This window comes from Periophthalmus magnuspinnatus, chromosome 17, assembly GCF_009829125.3.
Source record: "Periophthalmus magnuspinnatus isolate fPerMag1 chromosome 17, fPerMag1.2.pri, whole genome shotgun sequence".
Lineage (NCBI taxonomy): Eukaryota > Metazoa > Chordata > Actinopteri > Gobiiformes > Gobiidae > Periophthalmus > Periophthalmus magnuspinnatus.
In genome coordinates, this window is record NC_047142.1 from 5420890 (window position 1) to 5438390 (window position 17501).

The 17501-nt window shown below is 41.7% G+C and overlaps 1 protein-coding gene across 1 annotated transcript in view; it reads left to right on the forward strand.

Annotated features, from left to right (window-relative positions):
* Positions 1-17501, forward strand: part of gpc1b (glypican 1b) — an 80933-nt gene that overhangs the window by 21677 nt on the left and 41755 nt on the right. The window contains exon 2 of the mRNA XM_033982694.2: positions 14390-14548. Within this exon, the coding sequence (XP_033838585.1) occupies positions 14390-14548 (159 nt within the window). The remainder of the gene's footprint in view (positions 1-14389; positions 14549-17501) is intronic.

Sequence of the window (17501 nt, forward strand, 5' to 3'; positions counted from 1 at the left end):
CTCTCTGCCTAATGATTATAGTGGCATGGTGCACTCAAGTGAACTGGTACTGGATAATATGAGGAAAAGAATGAATTTGGCTTAGCAACCATGAGTCGCTTATGTGTTTAAAGGTGCACTACGGGACTTTTGTGGTTGCTAGTCCTCTACCTGCCTCATTTTAGAGCTGCTTTGTCTTAAAGTATAGCAAACTTAAAACTTAAACTTGTTTATTCTGCAGCAAATCAGTTACAAATGTTTTTATTGTGCTAAAAGTCCTTGAAAAACATGCGTTGGACTGTCAGTGGGGTTGCCTCTTCACAGATCTGACTTGTCACGTGGCCTTTTGGAGTCACCTGCTGTTCTACAAACATGGAAACAGACAAGTTTAACGCCTTACCATTGAACATTCGAAGCGTTGCCATAACATCTGCATGGAAACAAAATGGCGGATTGTTCGTTCGAAAAGTTCCATAGCGATTCCCATACTCCCATTGGCCTTTTTCATTATTCTCTTTTATCATTATTTTTCTTTAAAGTTATTTAACAGTTTTACAGGCTCGGTAGTTAAGGCTCCACCCACGCTCGCTTTAGAAGTTGCCTGACAAAACATACCCTGGGGAAAGTGCGCGAACAGTAAACGAACAGTTAAACGTTACGTGCGCCAATAAATCAAACGACAAGTAACTATTAGCAACTTAAACATATATTACGACGTGGACATGTGCCAGATCCTCAGCATCCATGTAATTAAAGTAAATATATTTTATTACTCCACAATTCCCTGGCATCTCCGCGGTTGTCAGGTGACTCATTTTCCTCGAGACTGCATGTTTTGTCCAAGGACCGAGTGGGAGGTTGCGGTTGTCCTCTTATCTTAACGGTCAAGACCCACGCTGCCTTGCATCACGCAGTCTGACATCACCGACGGTGGCCTAGAAAGGACAATGGCGCGGCGGGTCTGGGTTTAAATTGGTCTGTTGTGTAGGTTTGTGTCGTACAACGTGTGTAGGGGCAGAAATGAGGTTTTCGTTTTGACGGTTTGTCGAGTTTTGTTGTCCTGACCTTCCCAAATTTCCACAGAAACCAGGTGCCAAAACCGAAAACTGATAATTTAAAAGATAAATGCGTGCTTTTATGGTGGTAAAAAGTCTTTAAAATTCAGCAAAAATTCTGCCAATGTTGCAAAGAGCGCTGGTTTATTATTATTTTTTTAATTTTAAATCCGAATTCAACGTCAACCACCTCAAAAATGTCGTGAAGATAGTAGTTCAGACACTCCATAAGCTTCATGTCTCGTATCTACCTGCCTAAATGCTCCAAAACGGCACACTTGGCTGAGAATTTAGTGTTGCTTTGACACAGTCCTCCTGGCCGCATCTGTCTGCCTGTTGTCAAACCCTTTCTCATTGACTCACTGTGACTCAGAGGGGCCTGAAGTGCTAGCCTGTCCTGACCTGACTTCAAAATAGACACTTTGGCACGCACGCTCGCGATCGCCAAAAAAACAGGGCTTTCCTTGTACGCAGCACCCAGTTCCCATGTCAAACGCTTTCTTTCACGTCCACTGGCAACGTGACTCACTGGTTATGGGTCTAAGAACAATCCAACGGCGTCATAATGCTACCGATTGTTGGGATCGCGCACACAAGGGCCTTTGTCCGACCGCCGCGCACGCAACACAAGCCGGCTTCACGACGCGGCCTCGAACGCGCAAGGCCGACAACTGATGATACTACTTACGAAGATTTATAGCGCAAGACAAATGGCATTAAATAATCCCGATTGCTGCAAGGTACAGATTGTTGTCTCGCCATGACTAAATCATTCGAGGATCGCAGCAAGTAAAGATCTGTTCTTTGGAAGCGCAGTCCCTGGCCGCATTCCCAGCCGCAGGCAAAACGGGGAGGGGGGAAGAGCGAGTTGACTGGAGATGCTTTGATGTCAAGACGCCCAACATCTTTTTTGTCCCTTCCGTGAATCCATCCACCATCAGATTATCTCACATTTCTGACTTATTACTGCAGAGGCTAAAGTTGAGCCTGCGGTGGATTTGATAGCCCTTTCAGCGTCTTTGAAAACTGTTGCCCTGGGAGTAGCCTGGGTGTGTGCGAGCGGATTTGTGATCGGTGATTGATGCATTTTGGTCAGAGAGGATAAAGATGCAGATTAAAAACGTAACGCTGATCCCATGATTTGCTTTTATTAGCACTTTCTCTTTCATGCAGTGTTGATAATGTAGATGGACTTGAATGGAGGGGAAGGTTGTTCAGTTTGTGCGCAGTTGTTGTCTGGCGTTTTTCTTCAGTAGTCGATTGATTTATGTTGCCTTTTAACAAAAAATCTTTCTCTCATATTGACATTATTGCACTGCACCCACTTTTTCCACTAAATGCTCCAAACCGCGCTTTCTTTGCGGTGGCACGTCCGGTTAAACGGGAATATCATTCATTTCGATGGAGATTTTGAGAAGTTTCGCCTCAAAAATATGATATAAAGTTGGCGGGTTTGTGTAAAATGTTCTGTATTCATGTGTTTAACAAGTCAATACTGCAAAGATTCTCTGGGAAGCGTTAAAACGGCTCTGTAGTCCCGATAGAAATGATTTATCGGCAGCAAAATGCAAAATAACGCAACCCGAGTGACCATAGCGACGCCCATAGCAACGTCTCTGGACATGATATGACGACACAAGACGATAGTGGATCAACAAAAAGACAAAAGTGTGATTTATAACTGAGGCTGGGTATCGTTAAGATTTTGCAGAAAATGTTTACAAAAATTTAAATTTGAGGGAGAGGAATGTGACCTTTATGACTAAACTTTAAGAAGGGCTAGTAAGTTGGCAGTAGAAGATTGGCAAAGCTAAATGCTAAAGCTAAGAAATACAAGATGGCGTCCGTTGCAAAAATTGCCTTTTTTAAGATCAAGATCAAACTGCCGAGTGTTTTTTTTTCTGCTTACGATAAGAAAAAAGCAATCAATGTGAACCATTTTTATTCCACAAACTGATGCCGTGATACGATACATATCTCGATACAGTACTTTTTCAATACGATATGATACGTTTCAAATTGATTCGATCCAACTCAGTGAAAAATATAGCCTTTCGTAACCCCATTTTTACAAAAGATAAACATTAATGGTGCGTTAGGGTTAGTGAAGATGAATGAACATAACCGCTGAACATAACCATGACGAATGCACGAACATAAAGTGCATTTCGTTTACTACATGTGACCAACAAAAATAACTCCTCAGACTGTTGCATCGGTCGATATTATTCATCTACAGTTTATACGAGCTCCACATTTGCATTTACACAGGGACACGTGCAGTTTAACGGCTCTGAACGATCACGACATATCGACTAAATCACGACTGTTATGCTAAAAGTCTGTGTTAAACCACCGTCTGTGCAAAGTGAAATACACCGATTTTAATCAAAACGGTGACTCAGATGTTCTGCATAAACAAGTTTTTTTCCTCTAAACAGTCACAACATCGAGCTGTGACAGGATAATCAGGAAAAAAAAAAAAAAATCGATACAGTATTTATATCATGGGGTGCTGTATCATTAAATTAAACGATACGATATATTGATATTTCGATATTTTTGCACACACCTATTTATAAATGATTACAAATGTTTGTTTTTTTAAATTTATTTCATTTTTGCCATCACATAACACATTTCTCATGCATAATATTCCATAAACGTTCACTGGGAAACGACCAATGCGATTATTGTGTCAGTTGTTTTAATGTAAACTAATCTATATTGTTATTGGCAAATTAAAAAAGGAAAAATACCACAAGATCCTCCTCCACAGGGACAGTCGTCTTGTGCCGTTTTGATCTCGCAGCTGTAGATCTCGTCCCTTCCCTGATCTGCCTTCTGAATACAAACTCACTTTTAAAACTATTTTGTGCTTTTCAGTCTGCGCCCAGACCTTTTAATACAAAATCAAAATATGAGGAGGTCATCTGCCGATCGATTGGCCGGTACAGTCGTTTTATTCCTTGGGCTCCTTTCTTTGAGTGCATCATTCCAGAGAAAATACGATTGTCAAATATGATTTCTTCAAAATGGTGCAAGTATTTTTGGACTGCACTAAAGGTTATGTTCTTTCAACAATTCAAAGTATTATTTTACGTGGTTGAATATGTATTTTGTAGTAACTGTATCTTTAAAGTCACAAAAATACATACTTTTCCCTGAGTCTTTGGATGACTTGTTGAGACGCCTTTTGTCAGTTTTGTCTGTCCACACTCAGATCCCTCTCCGTGTGTGTGTGTGTGTGTGTGTGTGTGTGTGCGAGTGTGTGTGTGCAAAATTCATCACGTGTACATTTTCTTTGCACTACTTAGGAAATTTTTGGTTATTTTTTTGCCGTATAAGATTTAAGCCGTAAGATAACTCATTACAGATGCAAATGAAGCGCTCGTTTGTCTGTGTCATTCTGCTGTTTATTTATTGCAGCTCATGATTTTTTAATAGTATTATAGATTTAGAAGAGTTTTGTGGTTTAAATCTGCTCTTGGGTTTTTGTGTCAGTGGCATAAATTAGTCTCAATATTATCGTTTATCCTCTATATTTACTTCAGCGATGTATCGAACTTCAAAATTTGTTATCGTGACCGGCGTACGTGTGTGTGTGTGCACGTGTGTATATGTCTTGTGTGTATGTGTATATGTCTTGTGTGTATGTGTGTATATGTCTTGTGTGTATGTGTATATGTTGTATGTGTTTGTGTGTGTATGTCATCTGTATATATGTCTTGTGTATGTGTGTGTATGTCTTGTATGTGTATATGTCCTGCGTGTATGTGTATATGTCATGTGTGTGTATGTCATCTGTATATATGTCTTGTGGTATGTGTGTGTGTATGTCATGTGTATGTGTATATGTCCTGCGTGTATGTATATATGCCGTGTGTGTATGTCGTCTGTATATATGTCTTGTGTGCATGTGTATATGTCGTGTGTATGTGCGCGTGTATATGTCATGTGTATGTCGCATTTGTATGTGTGTATATGTCGTGTTTGTATGTATATATGTCATGTGTGTATGTGTATGTGTCCTTTGTATGTGTATATATCACGTAGGTATGTGTATATGTCACTTTTGTATATGTATATGTAGTGTTGTGCATGTGTATACGTCATGTGTGTATGTGTATATATTGCTTTTGTATATGTATGTGTTGTGTTTATATGTGTAAATGCCGTGCGTGTAAGTGTATGCATATGTGTCTGTGTACGAGTGTGTGTGTGTGAGACTGTGCCTTGTCGCGTCGCGCTCTCGTCGCTCTGGTGGCTCCGACAGGCCGTGGTCTCCCTGTCGCCCTCACAGCTCAGTGTTGTTCTTCAGTGTGAGGAGACGGCTCTGGCACAAAGAGGAGCTTAGACCTGATAGTCTGTCGTCATAACACTGAGGATACACACACGGCCCTGTCCCAGTCTGGACACGACGCTTAAGAGATGTTCATGGACGGTTTGTGTTGATTTTTACCACAGTTTGAACAGTTCTGTGCATTAGTAAAACAAATATAAATCTATAACTTTACTTCAATATCTGCTGTTTAAGTGACTCGACTAGTTTCAGTATCGATTCATTTCAGGTTATGTTTTTTGGACAGCCCTGCTATAAATACTCTGCAGCATTTGTTTTACAGTATCAAACCGATAAACATAAAACAAATCTCTCAGATGCCAAACATTTCTCACCTAAGGCTTTTAAAAGATTCTGACAAATGATCTTTAGATGATTTTGTTGACACACCCTCTTTGCGGAGTTTTATTTTGGGCGAGGTACACCAATGCAATGATTTTTGAAATTCCACGAATCCATTAGCTGATGAAGTAAATTATAATCATTTGCCTATTGAAACAAATTGCTAACGGTTAAGTGAGTGAGTCATGGGACGTTTTTTTTTTGTCAAATCTTTGCTGTATCATCAACACCCACAGGCCAAAACCCACTTCTCCAGACGCTGAATGAGGTCAGGCCTGCCCCCTCGTCTCGCTGTGGTTCCAAAAGACATCAGTGAGAATCAGCTTCACTCGTTTTAAACTCACACGTTCACCTCCAGCGTGTCGACACACACTGACAACATTCGAGTTCAGACCTGTTTAAAATTGGACTGGATTTTTATTAGACTAAGTGCTAAAGGCTAAAGGTTGAATGCTCACTGTAGTAATAAATGGAAAGTCTTCGATGTAATAGTCTGTTTTTTTTATGCTTTGACATGTTGGCTTTGGTATTTTGTGTGGTATAACTTTACTTAGAAATACCTCAAAGCTTACATGGCAAATTCATAATGATATTTCTGTATTTTCTATATAAACATTGGTGTCAGTCTTGTCTCCACGTCCTCTGTTGCGTCTCAGGCCCAGTCAAACGTGATCGTCCAATCAGATTCATTTTCTTCCGACACCTGTGAAACGAAGGAGCTCATTGGTCATCTATGATTTACAAACATGATCAAATTTATCTTACCTTAGCTTAAGAGTTCAGAGCTTGATTCTGACTCATTGATTCTGCAGAAACCCGCCATATTTCTGATCCCCCCTGTGATATTTTTTCCCGATACGGCAGGACCACGCACGTCCCTGATTGGTTAACCCACCTGTCAATCACAGCCAGTTGAAAACGAAGAGACTCACAACTTGGTAAAATACTGAAAAGTGTATTCTGGATCATTTTTAAGCTTATTGTGATGATTATTTATTCAAAAATACAAATTGAGCTATGTTTTGGATGAAGATGCAACTTTTTGTTATAATAAAAACCAAAAGTAAAATCTGTGAACTGGACAGAAAGTTGTAGGATTTTACTTTTGGCTTTTACTATGGATCAAACCGATAGAAATTATTTACTGTCAAGATCGGCAGCAAAATGCAAAATAACACAACCAGAATGACCATAGCAACGCCCATAGCAACGCCTGGGCATAAGGTGAATAAGGATGAGAGGTGATATAAATAGACGAGTAAATGAGACGATACAAGGACGATAGTGGATCCACAAAAAGTCAAAAGTGTGATTTATAAATAAGGCTGGGTATCGTTAAGATTTTGCCGATACGATACACATCTCGATACAGTCCTTTGTCGATTCAATACAATATGATAGATCATTGATATTATTGATATATTTCAAATGGATTCGATACGATTCAGTGAAAACTATAGCCTTTCGTGACCCTTAATGATAATAAACATTAATTGAAGCGTGTATTCTGGATCATATTTATACAAAATGTCAGCAGATGGCATTAGGACGCCATCTGCTCGCACGTTGAAAAGTGAAAGAGGTTTACACGAAGCTGAATTTGTCGAAAGTACAAATTGAGCTACGTTTTGGATGAAGTTGCGACTCTGTTATAATAAAAAACAAAAGTAAAATCTGTCAACTGGGCAAAACGTTGTTGGAGTGAAGACGTTTCGCTGCTCATCCACACCTCTTCTTCAGAAACAAAGACTTGGACGAGCAGAACTGGACAACTTTTTGTATAGTTGACAGATTTTACTTTTAGTTTTTACGATGGATCAAACCTGGACGACTGAGAACAAAGACACACAGACGACTTTTTATTATGTTTTAAATCTATTACCGGCCTGATAAATGCATAATCAGCTTGAACTTTCCATTTTTTCAGACGTTTGTGTGGGGGAAAAAAAACTAATACGGTTGGTCCCGACACGAACCCTTGCGCCAGCCGTGCTCTGTACCTTTTTAAGTGAAAGGGACAGTTCACTTGCCTGTTAGATTTGTGCACTGTATAGGCGAGCGTGCATATCTTTCTATAGCGGGCCTTATCAGAACGGCCAGTCAAGCGTGCATCTCAGGCTACAGCAAATTAATTACAAAACCTGTCGTAATCCATCACACCCCTCGCACTGCAGCCGCCGCGCACGCTCAAACTCAAACCGTTGTTCTGCGGAGACGCGTTATGAGAGTCTTGCAACACTGAACGAGATGTCCTAATATGTTTATGCTCTAATTGTTTGGTTAAGCCCACTAACATTTGCAGTTCTGTAAAAAAAAAAAGAAAAAGGAAAAAAAAAAAAAAGGAAAAAGCCTTGCTGATTCAGTCCAATGGATAAACAATGACACGATCGCTGTTGTTTTGAGAGCAAAGTGTCCCGGCATCTGGTACACATCTGTTGCTACAGGAGATGAGATAAACCATCAGAGAAACACAGACATGAAGCATAATGATTTTATTAATTTCCTCCGCCTCGAGCAAGAGCGTTATAAAAGTCGCATTGCTGTTATTATAAGCTTTTTTTCAACGGATTAAACGCACGGGCTGAAGAAGTTCATCTACATTGTTATCAGGGAATGGGGGAATTTGTACATTTTGTTCCTGTTGGAGATTCTCGAAGCTATTAACATGTTTTAAGTCTTATCTCGTCATATTTTATGTGCGACACTCGTGATCTACAAACAGATTAAGGGGAATTAATTGGACCCAGGACGATTCCCGACTGCACTTATGGGGGCAGTAAGAAGAGAGCGACATGCACCCACCATGGCACATGCTGCTGTTGTGTCCTTGGGCAAGACATGTCCTCCATTTTGTATAAATATGTCATTATGATTAAGTGGCTGCAGCTCGAGGGGCAGTTGACACAAATCAGAGTAATATAAAACTATGAAGAGTTGACAGTCTTTTTTTTAACCAGGATCAGGATTTTGTTCAGACTTTTCTTCCCTTTCTAAACAAGTCGATTCATTCAATATATTTTAGTTTTGCAGTTCACAGAGGACAATTTGCTCTCTGTAATTTTGACAGCGATTTCACTACATGTCAGTGAGAGTATACATTTAAGTATACATATAAGTATACATTTGCATTGGTGTCACCTGCATACAGAATGAGCTGGGTCGCCGGGTGCGAGCTGCAAAGGGCAGCCTGCAGATCAGCTGGCTTCAGTTGTGATGTGTTATTAACGTGTTGTGCGGCCGCCACCTCGTCTGGCTCTGTGCTGCTATTTCTGTGACTTTGGTCTGGGCTCACATTACCGCTCTGTGCAGTGTTTAGGGTCTGGGTTAGAGCCGTGCTGCCCTGTGTGGTGTTCTTGTGTGGGAAAGTGAATATGCACATAGGAGCCCTGCACTGCTCCCAATGGGCCCTGTGACCATTTGTCTGGTCGGTGTGTAGCCGTACAGTCAGTGCAGCTGACCTGTAGTTTTATGTGTTCAGCTTAAGCCAGCGTTCAAGTGAGAGGGCGTGTGTGTGTGATTCTTGCTGCTCCATGCCTGTTTTCTTTGGCATTGGCAATAATCCACAGAGCTGTGGACACACATGTATGCATTCTCACCATTGACTGGATTAGGCTGCTAATCTCCTAAATCCTGGAGAATGTGTGCATGTACATGCAAAATCACACACAATGGACACTTGGATCATGCCCAGCAGTTGAAGCTGTGGCAGTTATGCAACAGAGTTATTACGAGCAGCTATCAGCCCTCTGTGTCAGTGGTCATGACATTTCTTCAAATGCTCTTGAGAAAAGGGGCTTTGAGATTTGCCACATGTTCAAGACTCAATTATTAAATTCCCTGTGACGATGCTTTGTTTGATATTACGACACTGATTAGACTGACCATACTAATGGCACTAGAGACACGACATAGGCTCATTTGATGGATATAGCAGTCGGAATGTGTGCATATAGAGATTTGACTTGCAGATTGCAGAGTTGTCATTAAAACTCACTCTTTAACATGGCACATCAACACATTAAAGCAGAGTCTTGTGTAATCCTTGAAGAATCCTTGAATGTGCGTGAGACTCTGGGGTTGTTCTGAACTGCCCACAGCTGATTGTCTAGACAGTGTTAGACTCTAAATACTTTGTAGCTTTGACTCTTGGGAAACCATTAGCAAAGCCAAACATTACATCTTTATTAAGGAAGGGAAGGCTGCAATAATATTTTCTTTAATTGTCGTGCTACTTTTTAAAAGCCTCCCTGCTTCAAATCCACTTAAAACACCTTCGTATAAAAGTAAGTTGGCATATTCTTTCGACGGGTGCAGTCACGGTGGCTTTGTCTGATTGCTGATTTCCTGTCATGTCTCAGATTCCCCAGACTCTGAATGTCACTCCACTGGCTCTTTATCGCAGCACGCCCGCGACCTTACCGTGCCCTTCTAGTTTGGTGCTTAAATATGAGCCTTCCTCCCTGGAGTCCACTGATAAGCTAATGGTTTTGGAATTGCTTACCATTTCGTTAGCCTGTCTGTCACCAAAAATAAAGAAGAGGCTACTGTTTGTGTTTGGGTTGGTGCGTCAAAAGAGGCTGGAGTATTGTCTGGTGAAGCTGATTGGACTCTGAAGGTGGCTGATTAACACAGAATACCAACTGTTATAATGGGAGCGTGTTTGAAGACCTCTTGATTTTTCAAAGGATTGTCGCGCCGAGGTTTTGTTTTTACCGCATGCTGTGCAATCACTTTAAACTAACAATTCACCTCGGTTTGCCTCGAGAAGGACATCGTGTAATCTGGATCAGACGGCCATCGTAGCGGACACATTTACGAGCTGGTCATGCATTCCACTGGGTTTTCAGAGAGCGGGAACAGTTTGTGAACAATAAAGACAGGAAATGGAAGTAGCACGATCAAAATTGGTAAATGCGAAAATAAAGCCGCAATGACGAGGCTTGAGACGTGGTGAAAACGGCTTCTCAAAAGTGGGACACGTCGATTATTGTAAATACAGAAAACTCATAAATGTTTGTATTGGCCCGGTCAGATGGTTCAGTCCCGTACCCCGTTTGTTTTGCCTCCTCCGATGATTGTTGAAGAAACTACAAATGTGCACCAGGAGGAGAGGATTATAAGCCAATAAAGTTACTGTTGTGCTTTTTCTCGTGAACATTTTTGTGTGGAGATTCAATTGTTTCACGGAATGGATGAGAATGAAAAACATTATAAACACTCCCGGGGTCCAGGAGAGAGCGCAAACGTTTTGACCTTTTTGTGAGCGGTGAGCTACGAACTGCAAACCATTTATGTGCATCAAGAAAAAAGGCCCTTTCGGACTTCGGCTTTAAGATGGTACTATTTATCTGTGCTGTTCGGTCTAAGTAGTGATTTGGCGTCTACATGCAACTCGATCCAATACTTGCATGGGGAAAAATTGAACCAAAAGTGCAGAGATTGTCAGTTGATTGATGAGCTGGTTAGAGGACGCCAAAATATCAACAAAATGCTGCATATCAAGATGATTGCTGTCAAAATGGATTATATTTGTGTTGTCGTAGACCTGGCTATCAATAGTGCAACAGCTGTGCTCTTATTTAGCAACAAATATCACAGATAAATCAATGTTCTCCTCTACATATGATGGCATTATTGGTCAGACCTGGCTCAAGTGGGATGATTTCCACCGTGTATGTGTGTGTCTGTGTCTGTCTGTGTGTGTGTGCATGGCCCGTACCACACAGCGCTGTCCTTCGCACATCAGCCAGACACAGACTGTATACCTGTGCCCACATAAACCCCCACACCTGCTCCGTAATGGCCGTCCCGTGGGCTGACAGATTGCTGCTGACCCCCGATAGAACTCCACACTATTCCCCCCATCACTCATGCTCTCGCTCACTATTCTATTTTTTAAAAAGATCAAATTTGTTTGCACACTTTGCCGCCCACGCGCTCTCCCTCTCGCTATACATGAAGTACGACTATTACAAATCAGATTGTTACGCTTAATTAACGCGTTAATCCTACTGGAAATCCTTTTTTTTTTTTGCATGCTTTACCGCACCCTCACTCACTCTCCTCCCGATCCACCTCCGTACGTCCAGCCGCTCTGCGCAAATCAATGTCAAGAAGGGGCATTTTCTCAGCTGCTTGTCTACCACTTGAGTTTAGTTGAAGTGGAAAATTACTTCAGATTACAGCACTTTGAAGTTGCCCTATACAAAACACTTGGAGGACAGCTGGAAAAGACTTTGACAACCCGATCAGTAGGATGCGTGCGCTCTTTTCGGGGAGAATATACGCGCGGGCAGGTCGGTACACAGTGATTAACTCGGGTTTTGCGCTACAGTAAATAAATGTGTATCTTGTGGAGGCAAAAGGACAGCCGGATCGATAGTATCAATAATGCTTACAGAACAGCCCCTTCTCCGGCCTCTGCAGCTGCATAGTAATGATACAGGGATACGCTCCTGCATCCATCTGCTTCTGTTTGTCTTATTTTGCTCAAATGGGAATATTACTCACATAGGTACAAGGTTACACAGTTGTACATAGTTGTATACAGTACGGAGTCGCTTAAGATATATATATATACGCAGGCAGAGACGGGAAATGTACTGCAAATCGTCAAGTAATGTCAGCTAAACTTAGAAAAGACTTGGTTGGTTGGTTAATCATTTAGTTTTTATCCTCTGATTTAAAGCGGCAACGATAAAATTAAGATTATTTCAGCATAATTCCGCTATGATATTGCAATATTTTGGGTGTTGTGTTGTGTAATCTCCCAGTCATCCACGTATCATCCATAGCAAAAGGACAAAAGTTTGAGTTAAGACATTTTGCACCTTATCCAAGTCCTTCTTCTTCAGTTCTGGTCAGATTTCTGGTGGACACTGCCTTATATTTATCCCAAAGAAACGAGCTACACTGAAACTAACACACCGCTTTACAGTTTTTTGTTTATTGAACTATCCTAAGTGTGAAACGTGCCTGTTGGTGCCTGTTTTGCGTGTTTTGCGGTTTGACTACTTTCCACCTTTCGGTCTTAAACTGATTCTCGGAGCACACGTGATACCCTGGTAAATGTTTTGATTTATAGTTTTATAACGAGTTGGCAATTACCGCGCTTTATTTGAGTTGCTGTCCCTCATCAAACAACTGTCAGGGCTGTAAACAACAATGTCGAAACAAGGGAAAAAGAACATTCCATTAGGGAAGTTGTCCAATTTCCACAGAATGGCATGACAAATGAGCCTGCTCTTTGTCAGGCTAAACGTCCATGAAGCGCCGTGTTGCATTTATGTCCTCCTCTTTTGAGCTTCACTTCGAACACTTTTTGACATCCCTCGTTTTAATTACCCTTCTTTGGCCCTCTCTCGTCGTCGGCGGCCCCTCCCTTGCGTGTGAGAGCGCATATTTCCAGTGTGTACAGCACAGGCATGCGTGTCCGACAGCTCATTAAAAGTGTATGGGAGCTGCTGCTGTACTCCGGCTTCATCGCTGCACTTGTCACAGTTGAACCTTGTGGTGCCAGGTACTGAGGAGAGCGCACGGCCATTCAACTCCGCTCACATGCTCTCTACTCTCACGCCCACCCACAGCTGTTTGATTAGTATGGGGGATTAGGTATTTTGCTCTGTAGTCAAGGAAAAGCATTGTATGGATTGATATGGAGATGTTTTTTATATGAATGCCCCAACCCAAGCACTAAAATTGCTGGACTCCGCTTACCATCATGCCTCTCTGCGATTTATCACAAACTATAAGCCTCGGACACATCACCGTGAACTGTACACACGTGTTGGTCGGGCAGCACTGGACACTCGCAGGATAAGTCACTGCTACATGTTCATTTACAAAGGGATTACGGGTCTGCTCCCTCCATATCTAAGCACATATATTCAACATAAAACGGATGGACATTACGCTCTGCCATCACAAAACTGCAGCTTCTTTCTGTCCCAAGTGTCCGCACAGAGACTGGTAAATTGGCATTTCAATATTCTGCGCCTTCAACGTGGAATAATTTACAAAAACTCTTGAAATGACCAGAACTGACTTCAATAGTTCAGTTTGAATCTATGTTGAAAGGTTTGGAAATTAAGTCTATGATTTGTAATCGCTTTTAAGAATCCATTTTATGAGATTTTATGGGACTTTCCTGGTTTAATAAAGGTTAAAAAAAAAAAAAAAGTACATATCTGTTACTACTACTATAACTAATACTGCTGCTAGTATTGCTACGTGTTTGCTAGTACCACCTCTGCTACGTATTGCGTGTCCTACTGTTGTTAACACATGTACGATCAGCAGTACTACAGCAAAAATAGCGTAGTCCTGCGGTGCACCTGCCGTCACTTTTACCAACACCGCTACTACGTTCAAAAAGAGCGTCTGACACCAATATCGTTTACTTAAATACATCTCAGTGCTATATTTACAGACATAAGGAAAAGTGCTTATACTTAACAACCGGACATTATACAAAACGCAGGTGAATGAATAATGTGTGCTTTGTAAAATACTAGCATGGCTCCTCACCTGTTTCGCTGTGTTGTGTGTAGAATAAAACAACACATTAATTATCCTGTGCTTTTTTTTTTTTTTCCCCTCCTCCTCCTCCTCCTCCTCCTCTCCTCTCTCCTCCCTCTGTCATCTGTGTCCCACCTGTGGACTCACCCTGTAGGAGAGCACCTGCGGATCTGTCCCCAAGGCTACACTTGCTGCACCAGCGACATGGAGGACAACCTGGCGATGCTGAGCCGCAGGGAGATGGAGGGGCTGCTGAAGGAGGCGGGGCGGGCCCTGCACACGTCACTCGCCGGGCAGTACAAGGCGTTTGATGGTAGGTCTCGTGGGACTCAACTGGGGGACGGGATTTGGGGTAAAAAAGTCTTGGGATATTTGCTTTGTTTGAATTCAGAATGGGAATGTTCAAACCAAAAATATGCCAATTTCTGCAACTGCAACTCTATTTATAGTTCACTTTGCAAATATCCAGATTTCAGAACGACACAACTGATTAAAACATGTGTAGATTTCAAGTTTCAGATTAAATTAACTTGAAAATTTGAAGTCCCCACCCATTGTTTTTTTGGGGTTGATTCAGCGGTTGTTTGTGTTTGTGGCATTTGTTGCTAGAGAAATAATTACATCTGAAATTATGTCTGAAAACCAAGTCTGAGAAACACAATGTGATTTGATAATAGTGTAATTATATGTTCTGGCCACAAACAACGTCACACTATAGAAATGTGCTTTATTGCGTTTTTAATTTTGTGATGAATGGTGAGAACATCAGAATTACCCAAGTTTAAATAGTTCTGACTCTACAGTTGTCCGTCACTATAACGCCGTTCATCTTTCGTGGCCTCGCTGTTTCGTGGTATTTTTTGGAATTTATATGTACTCATGTTTCACAAATTGAATCTGTCTTTATCTAAACACATCATTTCCTTCATAAATAGTTGTCTTTGCATGAACTCCCCCTGCAGGTTTAGTCTTGTGAGTGCATTTTGCTTCAAATCCATACAGATGCATAGTATTTTTAACTAAAGGCTAGAGACGGTGCTCCTTTTAGACGCCAAATCTATGTGCAGGCATGTCTTTGGTCAACCAAGAACTTTTTTTTAGTGGACTACATCCCTAGCCTACGGAGAGTCTTACAAAGTCTTTACAATTTGGCTTTATTTGAATGCCCTTTCCACTCAAATTGGATCTGATAAAAGCTCACTGTTTTCCTTGTTAATGAAATGTTTCTCAACTTCTTCTCCAAGGCTCGGGCTTAAGGTGCTTAAGGTGAGGGAAAGGACACAGAACAAAGTCGGGATGGATTTTCAGGCTGAGAGCAGCAGCACGGCGAGCCCATTATTTGTGTGTAATGATCTGCTCCAGTTAATAGAGGCTTGTTCCTCTGTTCCCACCGGCCGATCACTGACAATGCATTTGTCAGCGGGCACTGTGATCGGGGCTAGTTAGGCTGACCTTTTCACATCAGTGATTAGTGACATTTGTTTACTCTTCTTCACTACGCTCTCTTCATCTTTAGAGTCCCTTCTTTTCACATAAGGTGCTTTTTTTTTTCCAAGTAATGGTCGTGCTGAAAAAGTCAAACAAACACATAAAGCTGTCCAAGAAACCCACCTCTCTCCAGCAGAGTTTCATCTGTCCTCGGTTTGTTGAACTTTTGTATTCTCCTGAAAGACTCCTCTGTTAGAACGGCTGTAGCGGTAAACGGTTACGAGCACTCAAGCACCACTCACGCTTTTGTTCCAAACACCGATGCGTGCACCAGAACGCTTGCGTGGGTCACTGCATTTCTGTTAGCCATATACGTACTAACATGCGTAAAAGCAGACCTCAACCAAGGCTCCATTCTGTTGCAATAAGAGGGTAGTTCCTGACAATTGCTACGTTTTCATGTACTCGGACGCAACCAAACTGAAATAGTCTTTGCCCCATATCCACTCTTGTCCTAGTTTACATGCAGGTTAACGTCACGTCTTGAAGCACTAATACTTTGCAGTTATACTAATAAAAATGGCTAGCATACCACACTAAAACCACACTTTTGGCAGACAATATCACATTTACATCAAGCGTTTGTAGGTTATAAGTTGTTTCTCTCACTGTAAAGCTCTGGTAGGTTTTACTTTCACTTTAACAAAGCGAAACAAAACAATGAAGCTGATGTTATTGGGATCTGGGCGACTCAAACTCCAACAACTCCCCGGTTTAAACTGGACTAGGCCGGTTATCCAGCGTATCCGTGCGTGCTGAAGTAGTTAGTGACTCAAACTTACAGAGAAGGGTATTTGCAGCATCATTACGATTATTAGGTCAGAGATTCTCAGTGCGATGGAGGGAAAAGCGTCACAGTCGTCTACTATGTGTCTAGTAGTGAGTATGTAGTAATGCGCTTTCCAAAAATACACAGCTCCATACCTTTAACTAAATCTAATGACGTCGGCCTACTTTTACTTTTGTTTTTCCCCTGAAGTCTCCCGCGTAACCCCAAAGAACCTCGGATGTAGCACTGCCTACCAAGCAATGTACTTTGTCAGTGGGGGTTTGTAATCTAAAATGTGTTGTCGACTTCACCCACACAAGAGGAAGAATAGACTGGGCTTAAGTGGACCACAGTAACTATTGGCACCTCCGTCAGAATAGGCTATTTCCACTGAAGACATCCTGCTATTAGCCTGCGTACTGTGGCGGTGATGGTTAGCACATGTTTGACCCAACCAGGTTAGCTTATCTTTTAAAGCTTTTATAGTGACTTTTGGTTAAAACTATCGTCGCATCATCGAAACACTAGATCTGTGTTAGGCAGTCTCCCTTTTTGAACGCTCCAAAGACTTATTTCCTGCGTTGCGTTGAGCCAATTCGATTTGTGACCATATTTAGCTGAGATGATCTTTTATTGGTCTGCAACAGAGCTAAGTCATGTTGCCAGGTCATGCACATCTGGCTGTATTTAGCAGGGTGTGGGCAATAGCTAGCTCCATGTGGCTAAATGCAGGGTGTCACTGCTCCAGCTCCAGCAGCCCGGGCCTTTATAGTTTCAGGAATTTGGGAGAAGACCCAACCAGACCACAGATTAGAGGACCTCCGCTCAAATACAGCTGCGCCACTACATGCGTCCAACCGATCCGACTGAATAATGCAGCGTATGTACAACCGAGCCGACGTCAAGAGCGGAATTATAGCTCACTGTAAACAAAAGCGCATCCGCCTAAACAAAGTAAACTAATGGATGCACTTACTTGTGGATACAGTACTTGTTCCCTCAATCGTTA